This window comes from Lynx rufus, unplaced genomic scaffold, assembly GCF_022079265.1.
Source record: "Lynx rufus isolate CCGP_SWC_20201006 ecotype Redwood Valley unplaced genomic scaffold, mLynRuf1.p SCAF_53, whole genome shotgun sequence".
NCBI lineage: Eukaryota > Metazoa > Chordata > Mammalia > Carnivora > Felidae > Lynx > Lynx rufus.
The window spans coordinates 877,288-891,190 of NW_025814871.1; the positions used below are offsets into that span (position 1 = coordinate 877,288).

The window sequence follows — 13,903 nt, forward strand, 5'->3', positions numbered from 1 at the left end:
CACCTCCCACTCAAACCACAGGGAGCTTCCTGCCCAGGGCAGGTGGGTGCCAGGCAGCTGTGGGTGGGGGTTGTCTGTTCTGTCCTGGGGGGCCCATGGGAAGGATTCCCAGGTGCCCCTGTCCAGTCCTCTTTGACGGCAAGAAACAAACTCAGAGGGAAGGGCTGCTGTGTGGAGGGAACCAGCTGGTGAGCCCCCCCCATTCCCAGACCTGCCACAGGCCTGGCCCCTCTGCCCCCCCCCATCTGCACCCCCCCACCCCTGCCCTGGTTCTCCTGCTGAGACCCTGGGCCGGCGCACACAGGAGCCTGGGAAGACGGACACGGGTCAGCCTTTATTGGGGAGCAGGCAGGTGGCGGGCAGGTCAGGACGCAGCTCTGGCGGGACGGCCGCCACACCACTCCTCCACAGCCAGGCGGGGATGTCGGGGGCCCTGCCTGCCTCGAGCTGTCCCAACACACAACACAGACTGGAGGCGACCCGGCAGCACAGACCTCAGACAGACAGGCAGGCACGATATGCTCCCACCGCACAACCCGTGACTTTCTGCAAAGGGTCCCAACGAGGCCCAGCAGCCTCAGGAGGTAGAGCCCCGCAAGAAGGCCAGTCTGCCCTTCATGACCCCCAAGACGGGGTGGGATGCCGAGGGGATGGGCGGGGGGGACGGGAGGGACAGGTGTCTGCGTGTGTGTGTGTGGGGGGGGAGGACAGCGAGGGGATGGGCAGAGGGCACCAGTAATCTCACAGGAAGCTCATGGCTTCCTCAAGGCGCTCACAAAATATTTAAAAAGGAAAACCAAAACTCCTAAAGAATGGAATTCTACACGTACAAAACCCTAGTTTAGTTTTAAAAAGGAAAGAAACGTGAGCTGACCCACAGTGTGGTCTGCTTTCGTGGGGCGGGTCTCCTTTAAGAGGAAAGAACGTGGACTCTGCGAACAGCAGACACTGAGCTGCTCCGGACAGAGGCTGGAGGCCTGTGTGGGGGCAGGACAGACGCTCAGACAGCAGCCCGAAGCTGGGGGGGGTGGGGTGGGGGAGGGGTAGTCCTCCCTCCCCTCCCCCCCCGCCCCTCCTCACCTCAGTTGGCGTTCCTCTGGCGAACGTTCTTGCCTTTGTCGTTGATGTGCCCGCTGCTCTTCCTGGGGAGGGACAGAGGGCTGACGGACGCTCGGGAAGACACAACGGTGTCCCTGCTCCCACCCACCACGTGCAGGGTGCAGGCTATCCAGGCCAGCAGCCCCTCCAGGCCCTGCCCGGGGAACACTGCCTGCCTGCTAGCCCAGCAAGGCCACGACTTACAGAGGAGCGGAGCCGGTGTCCTCATCTGTGCAGACGCGCGGCCACATGTAGAGAGAGGACAGGCCATCAGGAAGTGTCCCGGGACAAGGCCCCTCGTGGGCTGGCACCGGTCCTGCTGGGCCCTGCCCTCAGTTTCCCTGACTGTTAAGTGCAGGCAACCGGCCCGGCTGCCAGCACGTGCATCCTCAAAACGAGCTGTCTGGGGTCATGGCCCAAGGGGTGCCTGGGAGCCCTGCCCGCTCCCCACGAACTCAGCCCGCAGGAGCCAGGCAGGGGCCAAGCTCAGGTTTCCTGAGCTCCGTCACGTGCAAAGTCAAGAGCATGCTTGGTGCCTACAACCCTTGGGCCCTCAGCAGCCGCCATGGGCAGGGGCAGAGCAGCCAAGAGGACAGCCACTCCCCTCGGAGGTCACCCACCTGCAGCCGAGTGAGGGAGGACAGCGGGGCAGACCAGGCAACAGGCGAGCAGACCTCCAGCTGGGGACCCGTTTGACCCCACAGCGCCCTCCTCTGTCCCGCACTCCCGGACAGTGGCCTGCCCCCACCCCCCACCCCCCTGCACAGCGAGCAAAGGGCCTGTGGGCTCACCGTCCAGGACCTCGTCCGGCTTCCGTCGCTTCTCATAGATGAAGATCACAGTGACCAGCACCAGCACCTCGGCCACGATGCCCAGGAACGGCCAGAGGGCGGCAAAGCGGTTTCGCACGCGCAGCGTGACAACGGCCTGGCTGGTGCCCTCCGAGTTGGTGCCGTTGCAGGCGTACCTGCCGGGGTCCGTCTCCAGGTCCAGGCTCAAGATGTGCAGCTCCGTCTTCGTCTCCGAGGACACCACGAAGAATTTGTTCTGGGAGCTGTTGCTGATGACCTGGGGGTGGGCGGACTTTGTAGGGGCCGGGGCCGGGGCGGAGGCCAGCTCTTCCCCCGGCAGGCGTGGGCCTCACCTGGTCACCAGAGCTTTCCATCTTGTACCACACCCAGTCGCTGACCGGGGGGAAGGAGTCAGACTTGCAGCCTAGCACGACCGACTCCCTCTCGGTGGCGTGCTCGGACTTTTTCACGGCCTTGATGTTGGGGAGCCCTACAGGGGTAACCGAGCAAAGCAGGAGCCTGAGCCCATGACCCTGGAGGAGGAGCTGTCCCTCTCTGGGGGTCCTTCTGGCCCCCGCCCCCGCCCCAGATGCCGCCGAGGGCCCCCAGAGCTCACCCTTCACCTCGATGCTGGTCTTGCCTGCTTGCTCTGGGAGGAAGACGCACCAGTACTCACCAGAGCGGTCATCCAGGTCCACCCTGCAAACAGACGCGCAGCAATGAGCGGGGCTCGTGGTGGGGACGGACACACTCCTGTCCTCGGTGAAGTTCGAACCTCTGCGAGCCGCAGGGGACTCCCACCGGGGGCCAGAGCAAGGCCACACTCGGGAGTCCCTGCAGGGCACGAGGGCACAGGCTGCCCGCTTCCCATCAGGGAGAGACGAGGAGGCATGGGTGGCAGATGGAACCGGTCCCCCCCAGTGACTGACCCGGTGCCTGCATCGATGAGCCCCTGTGCCCAGTCACCCCTGAAACCGGACTCTGGTTCTGGAGCTGGCTCAGGCATCGACTAAGACCAGGCTTCAGAGCAGGGTGGCACAGAGGCCCCAAGACCGCAGGGAGCCAGGTGCTTGGGGATTCCGGGCTGGGAGACCCCAGCTCTGCCTGCCCTCCTCAGCCGGCACCCCGGAGAAAGAAGGGAAGGGTCTTGGAGTCCAGCCTTACATTCAGCAGCCAGGGGACCCTCGATGGATGCCAGGCCTCGGCCATCCCAGACCCCAGAAGCCTGGGCTTCTCGCGCTGAGGGATCTGAGCAGAGCTTGTGTCTAACGTCTGTCCAAAGCAGGCCCGCCGACTACAACCCCAGTTCTGATTGACCAGAGAGGCCGTGAGCAGCAACACGGTGTGGGAGCAGGGGCAGGAAGGGGCCTGGGGGTGACGCCTGCAGGCTGGGATGGGGCCCGGTGTGTCTGCGGGCCCTGAGGCAGGCCCCACTCACTCATACTCTGTCTTCAGGTCGGGCAGCGCGTCTTCCTTCAGCACCTTGCCCGCCTTCACCCAGCGGTGGCCGACGATCTCAGTGGTGCTGTGGTTCAAGGCACAGGTAAGGCGTGTTTTGGAGCCAGCATCATCTACAGATGTCCAGATCCCGCTCCCTAGGTGGCCACGGGAGAGAACATTGGCAAAAGGTCAGGGAAAGAAAGGACCCAAACCCAGGACCCTGAACCACCTGCCCACTTGTCCCTGTGGCAAGCGTGCAATGGCCCGGACACCCCAGGCCATCCACACTGTCCTGAGCCGGCCCAGAGGAGAGGAGTCCTGAATCACACCTGGCTCCTTCCGGAAGGACACCTTCTGTGGAGTTAAAGGAGCCTGGGGTCTGCAGAGCTACTGCTGCAGAGAAGAGGGCTTGATGAAGGTTCTGTCGGGAAACATTCTAACCAGCTGGGCCTCAGGTGTTGGAAACAAAAGCCAGTAACCACCCTGGGCCCCAGAACCTGGCCAAGACATGGACTGCTGGGTCCAGCCCAGCACAGACCTGAAATTCCTTTTGTATTAAAAAAGGTTTTTTTAATGTTTATTTATTTTTGAGAAAGACAGACAGACTGTGAGTGGGGGAGGGGCAGAGAGAGAGGGAGACACAGAATGAGAAGCAGGCTCCAGGCTCCGAGCTGTCAGCGCAGAGCCCGACGCGGGGCTCGAACTCACGAGCTGTGAGATCATGACCTGAGCTGAAGTTGGACTCTTTTTTTTATTTTCTAATTTTTTTTAAGTTTTATTTATTTATTTTTGAGAGAGAGACAGAGTGAGTGGGGGAGGGGCAGAGAGAGAGAGAGAGAGAGAGAGAGAGAGAGAGAGAGAATCCCAAGCAGGCTCCACACCGTCAGCACGGAGCCTGATGCAGGGCTTGAACTCACACACCGCGAGATCATGACCTGAAACCAAGAGTCGGACTCTTAACTGACTGAGCCCCCCCGGGCACCTCCGAAATTCCTCTTTTAAAAGATAAATCTGGGGTACCTGGGTGGCTCCATCGGTTGGGCGACTGACTTCGACTCAGGTCATGATCTCGCGGTCTGTGAGTTCGAGCCCCGCGTCGGGCTCTGTGCTGACAGCCTGGAGCCTGGAACTTGCTTCAGATTCTGTGTCTCCCTCTCTCTCTACCCCTGCCCTGCTCACATCCTGTGTCTGTCTCTCAATAATGAGTAAATGTTAAAAAAAAAAAAAAAATGTTAAAAAAAAAAAAAGATAAATCTAAGGGCGCCTGGGTGGCTCAGTCAGTTAAGCCTCTGACTTTTGATTTCAGCTTAGGTCTCACAGTTGGGGAAATGAAACACCACACAGGAGTCTGCGCTGACAACACAGAGCCTACTTGGGATTCTCTCTTTCCCTCTTTCTGCCCCTCCCCTGCTCATGCTCTCACTCTCAGAATAAGAAAACATTAAGAAAAAAAAAATTAAAAGAAAAAAAAAGATAAATCTACCGGGGGGTACCTGGGTGATTCGGTCAGGTAAGCATCTGACTTCTGATTTTGCCTGAGGTCATACTTGCACAGCTCAGAGGAGTTCGAGCCCCATGTCGGGCTCTGTGCTGGCAGAGCAGAACCTGCTTGGGATTTTCTCTCTCTCAAAATAAACATAAAAAAAAAAAAAAAAAAAAAAAAGTCCTTCTCCCTCTGCCCCTCCCCTGCTCACATACTCTCTCAAAAATAAACAAACAAATAAATAAACAAGTGAATCTAGCACAGTCCCAGCCACCGTTCCCTGGAGGCCCCTGCGGAACCCACCCCTCCTCCCATCAAGGCAGGGCCATCCGCGGTGGGGACCTCCCACCGGGGCAGGGCCTGCTGGCTCCAGCTGCCCCGTCCTGAACGGCACCTTCTTCCGGAAGGCCAAGAGCGCACCCCCACTCGCCACTAAGCCTCTCTGTAGGGACAACCAAGGCACTGCTGGTGGACTCCCAGGGCCTGGCCCTTCTGTTCAATTTCCAACTATGCAAACCTCCCCACTGGCTTGAGATGTTCTCTTTAGGAATCAAAAATCACTTAGAACCAGGGCGCCTGGGTGGCTCAGTCGGTTAGGCGTCCGACTTCAGCTCAGGTCACGATCTCACGGTCCGTGAGTTCGAGCCCCGCGTCGGGCTCTGTGCTGACAGCTCAGAGCCTGGAGCCCGCTTCCGATTCTGTGTCTTCCTCTCTCTGCCCCTCCCCCACTCACACTCTGTCTTAAAAATAAATAATAAAAACATTAAAAAAAAAAAAAAATCACTTAGAACCAGACGGTAAGAAGCCTGCTGAGGCAAGGAGGCTTGAGCCAGGGAGGGCTGCCCTCCAGGGACCAGAGTTCAGGGAGAGAGACTGTCAGGCGCTCAAGGGGACCCAGGGTCGAAGGTGAGGGGCACGGAGCTATGAGAATGAACCAGGAGGACCCCCCCCACCTCCCTCCACACCAGACACTGGGCATCGGTGAAGCAGCAGACCCATCCTTGTGCACGTCAGAGCCCCATCCCGGGGCTCAGAGCAGGTGTCACAGGGACGCTCTGGTGCCATCATCCTGGAATTCCACATTGTCCCCAGCTCGCCTCCCCGGTGACATATGCCCCAGAGGCGTCCCTTCTAGAAGACCACGCCCAGATGATTTGGGCACAGAGATCCATCCCGGGGCTATTGGCAATAAGCTTCTTTTCTTTTTTTAATTTTTTTTTTTTTTACGTTTATTTATTTTTGAGACAGAGAGAGACAGAGCATGAACGGGGGAGGGGCAGAGAGAGAGGGAGACACAGAATCGGAAGCAGGCTCCAGGCTCCGAGCCATCAGCCCAGAGCCTGACGCGGGGCTCGAACTCACGGACCGCGAGATCGTGACCTGAGCTGAAGTCGGCCGCTTAACCGACTGAGCCACCCAGGCGCCCCTGTAAATACTATTTTATTGGAATATATTTAAAAATCAAAGGTAATGCAAAAACAACAACACCACCCCACAGTGTTGAAGATAACATTAAAAAAATATTTTTTACATTTATCATTCATTTTTGAGAGACAGGCTCTGAGCTGTCAGCACAGAGCCTGACGCGGGGCTCGAACTCATGGACTGCGAGATCGTGACCTGAGCTGAAGTCGGACGCTCAACCGACTGAGCCACCCAGGCGCCCCAATAAGCTTCTTTTCCATCCAGTCTGCAGGGAGACGCCTACAGCACAAAACTGGGTGAAAAATCAGAATGTGAGACTGTATTTAAAAAGCCACAGTGTGAAGTAAGCAGCGACAAGAAGCAGGCTCTCTCGTCCAGAGACCGGGTCGGTCATTAAGAAAATTTAACCTGACCCGAAGGGCAGCAGGCGAGCTTTACTGGAGAGAGGTCACTGAATCCTCCCCTCCCCTGTCCTGCTACGGACTGGCCACAGGCAGGCACTTCCAGTCTGGGGAGCGGTGGCCTCTGTGTGTGGAAGAGGCAGGACCTGAGGCCAGTGGAGGGCAGGACACAAGGTCCCAGGACTCTAGACGGGCAGGGGAGGAGGCAGACAGCTCAGCAGCAGCCAGACAGGAGCTGCAGGGAGGCTCCTCTCTGCTGCCCTAGGCACTACTCACCCTTGGCGCGTGCACGCACATGCAGCACACGCACACAGCACCACACACACGCGCACGCGTGCACACACACGGGGGTGGTCACGGGCGTGCACACACAGCACGTGTATGCACGCGTGGACACATGGGTTCAGACACATACACACGACACGTGAGTACAGACGTATACACGTGTGTGCAGACACACACCCAAAGCACACATAGGGACACGTGCGTGCACACACTCACGGCTTCAAGTCCGTATCGGAGGGCGCGGGCTACTGCTCTGGGGCAAGGTGGACCTTCATGCCTGCCCCTGGGGTGGCCCAAAGCCCATTCGCAGGACTCAAAACAGGCACAATCCCAAGCAGGCAGAAGGGTGAAGCTGGGGCTCTGTGGCTGCCCTGAGCCCTCTGTGGCTGTGCTGTCTCTTCAGAAGGAGCACCTCCCGGCAACCCACATTTCTCAGGAGTCAAGATTTCCCAAGATTGCAAAACCCAACAGCCGGTGCAGAGCCGGGAGGGTGAGTCAGGGCAGGAAGTGAAGCCAGAGAATGCTCTCCTCCTAGCCTCGCGTCTGTGCCCTTGTCCCCTCACCCAGAGGCTGCTAGAAAGGTCAGTCCGATCTTACCCAGCCGCGCCCTGCCTCCCTGGGAGAGAAAGAAGTCGCCCAAAGGCCACAGGCCTGAGGGCCACTTCCACCAGCGGGAGCAGTGAGGGCCGGGGCACAGCTTCCCCCACCCTGCCTCCCTCCTCCCTTGTCTGAGGAACCACAGGCTGACACCCCTGCCCTGACCTGAGGGTGGCACACAGCAGGGAACTGAGACACGCCCCACCTGGCCCAGCAGATTGAGGGGGGAGGGCACCCGCGGAATTCACAGGGACACTAAGGGCCACAGGGACAGGAAGGAGGAACAAGGGAGAACATTTGACCCCCCCCCCCCCCATTTTGGCCATGTGACTGTGACCCACGTTCTCAAGTAAAGTCACCTTCATCTAAAAACAGCCACCCCTCCTCCCTGACCTCAGGCTGCTGGGCAGGGCACAGGGCCAGGCAGGCCTTATGGGAAACAGCCCACGAGCTGGGGATGAGACTGAGGCTCCCGGCACCCACCCTCCTCCCCACCCAACTCAGCAGCTCTACTCAGGTAGGAGGAGCAAGAGAACATTTCTGGGATGCCAGGCGTGGGTTCTGGGCCTCTCCACCCTCCCCTCCCCTCCATCTGGCCAGGAGGCCGCTCCTGCTCCCTTCACCTGAGGCTCGGGCCAAATCACCAGCCCGCAGGACCCAGCTAGCAACCTGGTGCCCATGTGTGCCCTCCCAACCTGGTGCACCAGGACAGCGGGGCCCTGGACAGTCCCAGGGAGAGCAGGGGTCGCCCTGGCAGAGCTCCTGAAACAAGTTTCTGGGGAGCTAGCTGACCCAGCCACGAGAGGTGAACACGGTCACTAATTCACACGTCCCAGCACAAAAGGGACGCATGGTATTTGTGAGGGTCCCCGGGAAAGGTGACAAAGTAAAAAGGTCCCAGGTGGATTCAGACACGGCACAGACACACCTAGACTCCCCAGCACACACACCCTACGCGAGACCCAGGGCTTCCAGCTACAGCTCTGGTGCCTGGTCCCAGGAAACAGGTGAAAAGGCGCTAACCCAGGGCTTCCCCCTGACGGGAGGAGCAAGCGCAGAGACTTCCTTACCACCCCCCCCCCCCCCCCGCCGCCGTCCCCGGGGCCGTCCGTGGCCACCTCCCACCAGGGAGAGCTATTCCTGAAGGGCTCCAGCGGCCAGGGACCCGCTGGCGGGCAGTGAGCCATGTGCACGCCAGGCGCCAAGGCCCTTGCCCAGAGGCGTTCAATGAACGGCCGTTCTGATCATAAGGAAGAGGAAAGAGGCCAATTGAGCTCCTGAAGTGGGTCAGGAGTAAGTGGGTGAAGCTCCCACAAGAGGCAGCTCCTCCTGCCCCCCACCCCCAGCAGACACTGTGACCCTGCACTCCTGCCTCCCCAGACCCTTCTCTGCACTTTGTTCCCTACATGCCCATCACTATAAATCTTTAACCCAGAACAAAACGGGATGTCTCGATCAAGGAAGAAAATTTCTATCAGGCAAAAGAGAGCCTGTCCCGCTTTCCCCTGAAAAATACGCTTTGATCCATTTTCCCCTGAGCGTCCTCTACACGGTGCAGACCTCCCAGAAATAAGTGCTGTTCGTGACTCCGTTAAAAACACCCTCTCAACACATCCTGCCCAGAACTGGGCTGCCAAAGCGACCTCACGGTGACCTTGGAACACGTCCCCTCCCGCCCTGGGCCTCAGTTTCCACTCCTGTTAAAGGAGGAGGGTGGACCAGCTGCCACCTCATTCTGTGGCCTGGAATCAGACAAAACCAAAGGAAGCAGAGCGTGCTGGCTTCCTGCCGGAGGTTTCAGGGTTTGGGCAAACACCAGGGGGCAGGTGCCTACCCAGAGCCAGACATGGGACCTAAATCCTGGGAAGAATGACAATCCCTTCCTGTGCCAGACAGCCCACCGGCTTCAGGGGCGGGCATTCCTCAGTCCTTGGTTCCAGCGTCCACGTGAGGGCCTGTGGAGGCGGCCACCGCTCCAGGCCGCACAGGCTTGCCAGGGCTCGCGGGATCCCGGGGCCGCGCCAATGCACCCCGCGGTGGCACTGGCACGCCGCGGGCGGGGACCCCGCCGGTTGAGAGGGGGCCGCTCCTGGACTCCGGCCCGGGCCTCCGCCGCCGGACGCGGGGACGGCGGAAGGGCGGGGCTCCGCCTCCAGACCCCATCCCAGTTCCCCTCACCCAGGGGTCAGGCCAGCCCTCGGACCCCTCGCGTTCCCCGGCCGCCGGGGTTTAGGGACTCCACCTGCAGGGCCGCCTGGCGGGCCCCCGCTGCCGCGGCTGAGCCTCCACCCGCGCCGGGCAGGACCCTCACCTGCTCCCGAGCCGCCCTCGGCGCTCAGCAGCGCCAGCGCCAGGACCACGAGCTGCCGCACCGCCATGTCGCCCCCGTCCGTGCCGTCCCCGCCACCAACCGCCGCCCGCGGCACTATAAGAACCGGGAGGGGCCGGGCGCGCGCGCGCAGGGCAACGTCGCGGGGCGGGGCGGGGCGGGGGCGCGCACGGCACGCCAGCCGCCCCCTGCGCATGCGCGCGGACGCACATACGCACGCGTCGGCCCGAGCGGGCGCCTGCAGCCGTGCCACGTGACCCTGGCGGCCACGCCCCCACGGGCTAGGGGCGTGGTTGCGTTGCTAGGAAACGGGGGCGGGGCCTGCGAGGGCTGGGCTGGGCCCCGCCTCTGTTTCCTCAGCCTCTCGCAGTGTGATGACAGAACAGATAAGTGCGTGCTCTGTAGAGGTTAAAATACTCGCTTTATGTTCTGTGCATCTTACCACAATACGGAAAAGAAACAAAGCGTTAAGGGAGGCGGTGGGGATCCCTGTGAACAGGTGGGATGTGTGCCTTGGGCTGGGGTGGGCTGCCAGATTTAGCAAATAGAAATACCTGGATGGCAGTTAAGTGTAGATTTCAGGTGGAGAGCCAGTAATTTCTAAATGTAAGTATCCCGTGCAACATATGGACGTGGCTGTGCAAGAACATTCGCTGTTTATCTGAAATTCACACTAACTGGCTGTCCTGTATTTTGTCTGGAAAACCCATCCTGAGGTTCCCCATGCTTTACAACAGATACTTCTTTAATTTTTTGAGATTATTTATTAAAAACTTTTTGGCGCCTGGGTGGCGCAGTCGGTTAAGCGTCCGACTTCAGCCAGGTCACGATCTCGCGGTCCGTGAGTTCGAGCCCCGCATCAGGCTCTGGGCTGATGGCTCAGAGCCTGGAGCCTGTTTCCGATTCTGTGTCTCCCTCTCTCTCTGCCCCTCCCCTGTTCATGCTTTGTCTCTCTTTGTCCCCCCAAAAAAATAAATAAACGTTAAAAACTTTTTAAATTTATTTACTTATTTTGAGAGAGAGAGAGCGAGAGAGAGAGAGCACTAGCAGAGGAGGGGCAGAGAGAGGGAGAGAGAGAATCCCAAGCAGGCTCTGAGCTGTCAGTGCAGAGCCCGGTGTGGGGCTTGAACTCACAAATCATGACCTGAGCCAAAACCAAGAGTCGGGGGCTTAACTGAGACTGAGCCACCCAGGTGCCCCTATTTTTTTAAGATTTTATTTTTAAGTAATCTCCACGCCTAACACGGGGCTTGAGCTCATGACCCTGAGATCAAGAGTCGTATGCTCTTCTGACTGAGCCAGCCGGGCGCCCCCACAGCAAATACCTTGTTAAATGACAAAATAATTTCAAAAAACAAAACAAAACAAAACAGGTAGTCTATTGTTCATGATCTTGGGTTAGGCAGTAGTTTCTTACTTGTGACACGAAAAGCCTGAGCAACAATAAGAAAATAGATAAATAGGATTTCATCAAAATTAAAAACTTTGTGTTTCAAAGAACACCAAGAAGGAAGTGAAAAATCAACCCACAGTATGGGAGAAAACACTGGGAAATCATAGATCTGATAAGAGACTCACATCCAATATAAAGAACACTTACAATTCAATTTAAAACAAGTACAAATAGGGGCGCCTGGGTGGCTCAGGTGGTTGAGCATCTGACTTCCGCTCAGGTCACGATCTCGTGGTTCATGGGTTTGAGCCCTGCGTTGGGCTTGATGCTATCAGCACTGAGTCTGCTTCAGACCCTCTGTCCCCCCTCTCTCTGCCCCTCCCCTGCTTACACTCTGTCTCTCTCTTCTCTCTCTCTCTCTCTCTCTCTCTCTCTCTCTCTCTCTCAAAAATCAGTATCAAAAAAAAAAATGGATGAAGGGTCTGAATACAACGCTTCTCCAAAGAAGACCTACAAATGGACAACGAGTCCATGAGGAGACGCCGGCCATCGTGAGCCATCAGGGAGTGCCGGTCACAGCCAGGTGAGGCACCGCGTCCCTCCTGTGCATCCTGATTGTTTTCAACTGGATATTTAAGAGCTGCAGATACCTGAGATGCTCTGAAAAGTCGAGCAGCAGCTACCCTTTTGCAAGAAACATTTACATTCACAAGGGAAAGTCCCTGTGTAAGGGTGTGTCGCTTCAGAAACCTGTAAGGAGGGGAGGCAGGAGTTGAATGTGCTGCAGCCTTGCCCCTGTCTACTGTGCGGTTCCGGGTCACCTCCCATAACACACTCCCCACCCCCAGCGTCATCTTTGGCTTTCTCTGAAGGTGATGGCTTCCGTGCTTCTGAGTGTCAGTCGGTTTTCGCGACTGTCTCCCGTTCAGTACATGTGTTACTAAACTTCTTCTGCTTGTTTTTCTCCTGCTCATCTGTTTTACATCCGTTAATCATTGGAGCAGCCAAAGCACCTGAAAGGGAAGCAGGGAGACTTTTCTGCCCCTTGTGGGTAAAGGGAGGGCTGCTCTAGATTGGAGCCGCTTCTTGAAGGCTGTGCTGTTCAGAGAGGCAGCAGCCGCGGGAGGTGAGCTGCAAGTCTGAGAACAGCCGGTCGGGAGTGGGGAGGAGGCAGTGTCGGGGCTCAAGGGCTACGTGCGGAATGGGGCGGAAAGCAGCCAGCTGGCTTCAAAGTCCCTCTGGCCTGGATAGAATTCCACGGCCCCCTTTCCTGCCCTCCCTGGGCTGGGCTGAGGACAGATCTCGTGGGAAATATTAGGGCCACCAGGCAGTCTTTGCTTTTGTTTATAAAACCAAGCTGTGTCCTCTCCAAGGCCCAGTTTTCTGGTTCCCTCTCTGGAAAGTCTTCCCTGTCTCCTCCCACTGGTCAGATGGATCCCTTTGCTGCTCAGTCCTGGCCCCACCTGGGGCAGGAGAAGCCTTCTAGGGCCACTCCATTGTCAGATTTAGCAAATAGAAAGGCAGGACACCCAGGTACATTTGAATTTCAGATTAAAAAAAAAAAAAAAGAGTGATTTTAAAAGTATTAGTCTATCCCATGCAGTATCTGGGGTAGACTTATGCTAAAATGTATCTGTTCTATATCTGATCTGCTCAAAAGCAGCCCCGCTTCATCACCCACTGTCATTTCCCTCATTTGCACTGGTCCCTTCTGTGACCTCGTGTCCAACCCACCTGTGTGTGAGAGCAGGGACACAGGGTACCCTCCTCACTCCGCGCCCCCACCCCTGGCCTCTAGGCCTGCACCCTCACTGGGACGGTCCCAGGTTCCGGATCTGGACGTCTTCCTCAGACAGAAAGGCAAGGAAGCAGCCCCGCTCTCTGGCCTGTTTCTGCAGCTTTGCTCTGTGCAGCAGCCGGGCTGGGGGTACAAAGAAGGCAAGGAGCCCGTCCTCTGATGCAGCATCTCTGGAGACCCGCAAACCTTGCCCCTGCCGACCCCTCAGGCCTCACTGGCCCGTGTCCTGCCTCGGAGTCCTGCCGTGTGGTGCCGCTGGCTCCCTCCCTGCACCCCAGTGACCACCAGACTGTCCTGGGCAGCGTGTCTTCAGGACCTCAGCCCCAGCATGCCACCCCTGCCCCATCACAGGACACGGCATCTGCTCTGGTTCATTTGCCTTCTGCTTTTTCTTCCAAAACCTCTCGGGGGCGCCCAGCCAGCTCAGTCAGAGGTGTTTGCAGCTCTTCACCTTAGGGTTGTGAGTTCAAGCCCCACTTTGGGCTTAGAGGTCACTTAAATAAACGTAAAAAACAAAACAAAACAAAACAAAAAACAACCGTCAAACTCATAGATGAGGAGATGACATCAGACTTTCATTCTGTTACCCATCTGTCCACTGCTAAAATGTTTCAGCTTAGTTTTTTATGTGCATTTTTCTGAAAGGGGGAGCTTTGAAATCCACCCCCTCCAGGCAGTGACTGAAGGAGGACAGGGCAGGTTTTATTCTGGTGTTAGGGAGCCCTGGGAGGGGTTTGAGCCAGGGCGGTCCGTCCTCTGTTGTGTTCTAGGGAGACATCAGAGCCGCCCAGGGGAGAGGGGCCTGAGAAGAGGGCCAGCAGCGGACAGGGCAGGCCCTATCCTATGGCTGACATCCGGACGAA

The 13,903-nt window shown here is 57.9% G+C and overlaps 1 protein-coding gene across 1 annotated transcript; it reads right to left on the bottom strand.

Moving 5' to 3' along the window:
• Window positions 1–315: 315 nt before the first annotated feature.
• BSG (basigin (Ok blood group)) lies at window positions 316–9,947 on the bottom strand. The gene is made up of 8 exons (XM_047100834.1): window positions 9,832–9,947; window positions 3,328–3,484; window positions 2,506–2,588; window positions 2,243–2,379; window positions 1,890–2,166; window positions 1,303–1,327; window positions 1,081–1,142; window positions 316–977 (listed from the first exon to the last, which is right to left on the bottom strand). The coding sequence occupies exons 1-7, from the start codon at window positions 9,896–9,898 to the stop codon at window positions 1,082–1,084; spliced, it is 807 nt and encodes a 268-aa protein (XP_046956790.1). The 5' UTR covers window positions 9,899–9,947; the 3' UTR covers window positions 316–977; window position 1,081.
• Between the last annotated feature and the right edge of the window lie 3,956 nt (window positions 9,948–13,903).

Excerpts from the sequence above, each read along its gene's own strand:
- BSG (XM_047100834.1), bottom strand. The coding sequence starts at position 9,898 with ATGGCGGTGCGGCAGCTCGTGGTCCTGGCGCTGGCGCTGCTGAGCGCC. Across the intron at positions 2,589-3,327 it reads GACCTGAAGACAGAGTATGA|GGTGGACCTGGATGACCGCT; the intron begins GTGAGTGGGGCC and ends GTCTGTTTGCAG. Across the intron at positions 2,380-2,505 it reads GACCAGCATCGAGGTGAAGG|GGCTCCCCAACATCAAGGCC; the intron begins GTGAGCTCTGGG and ends TTACCCCTGTAG.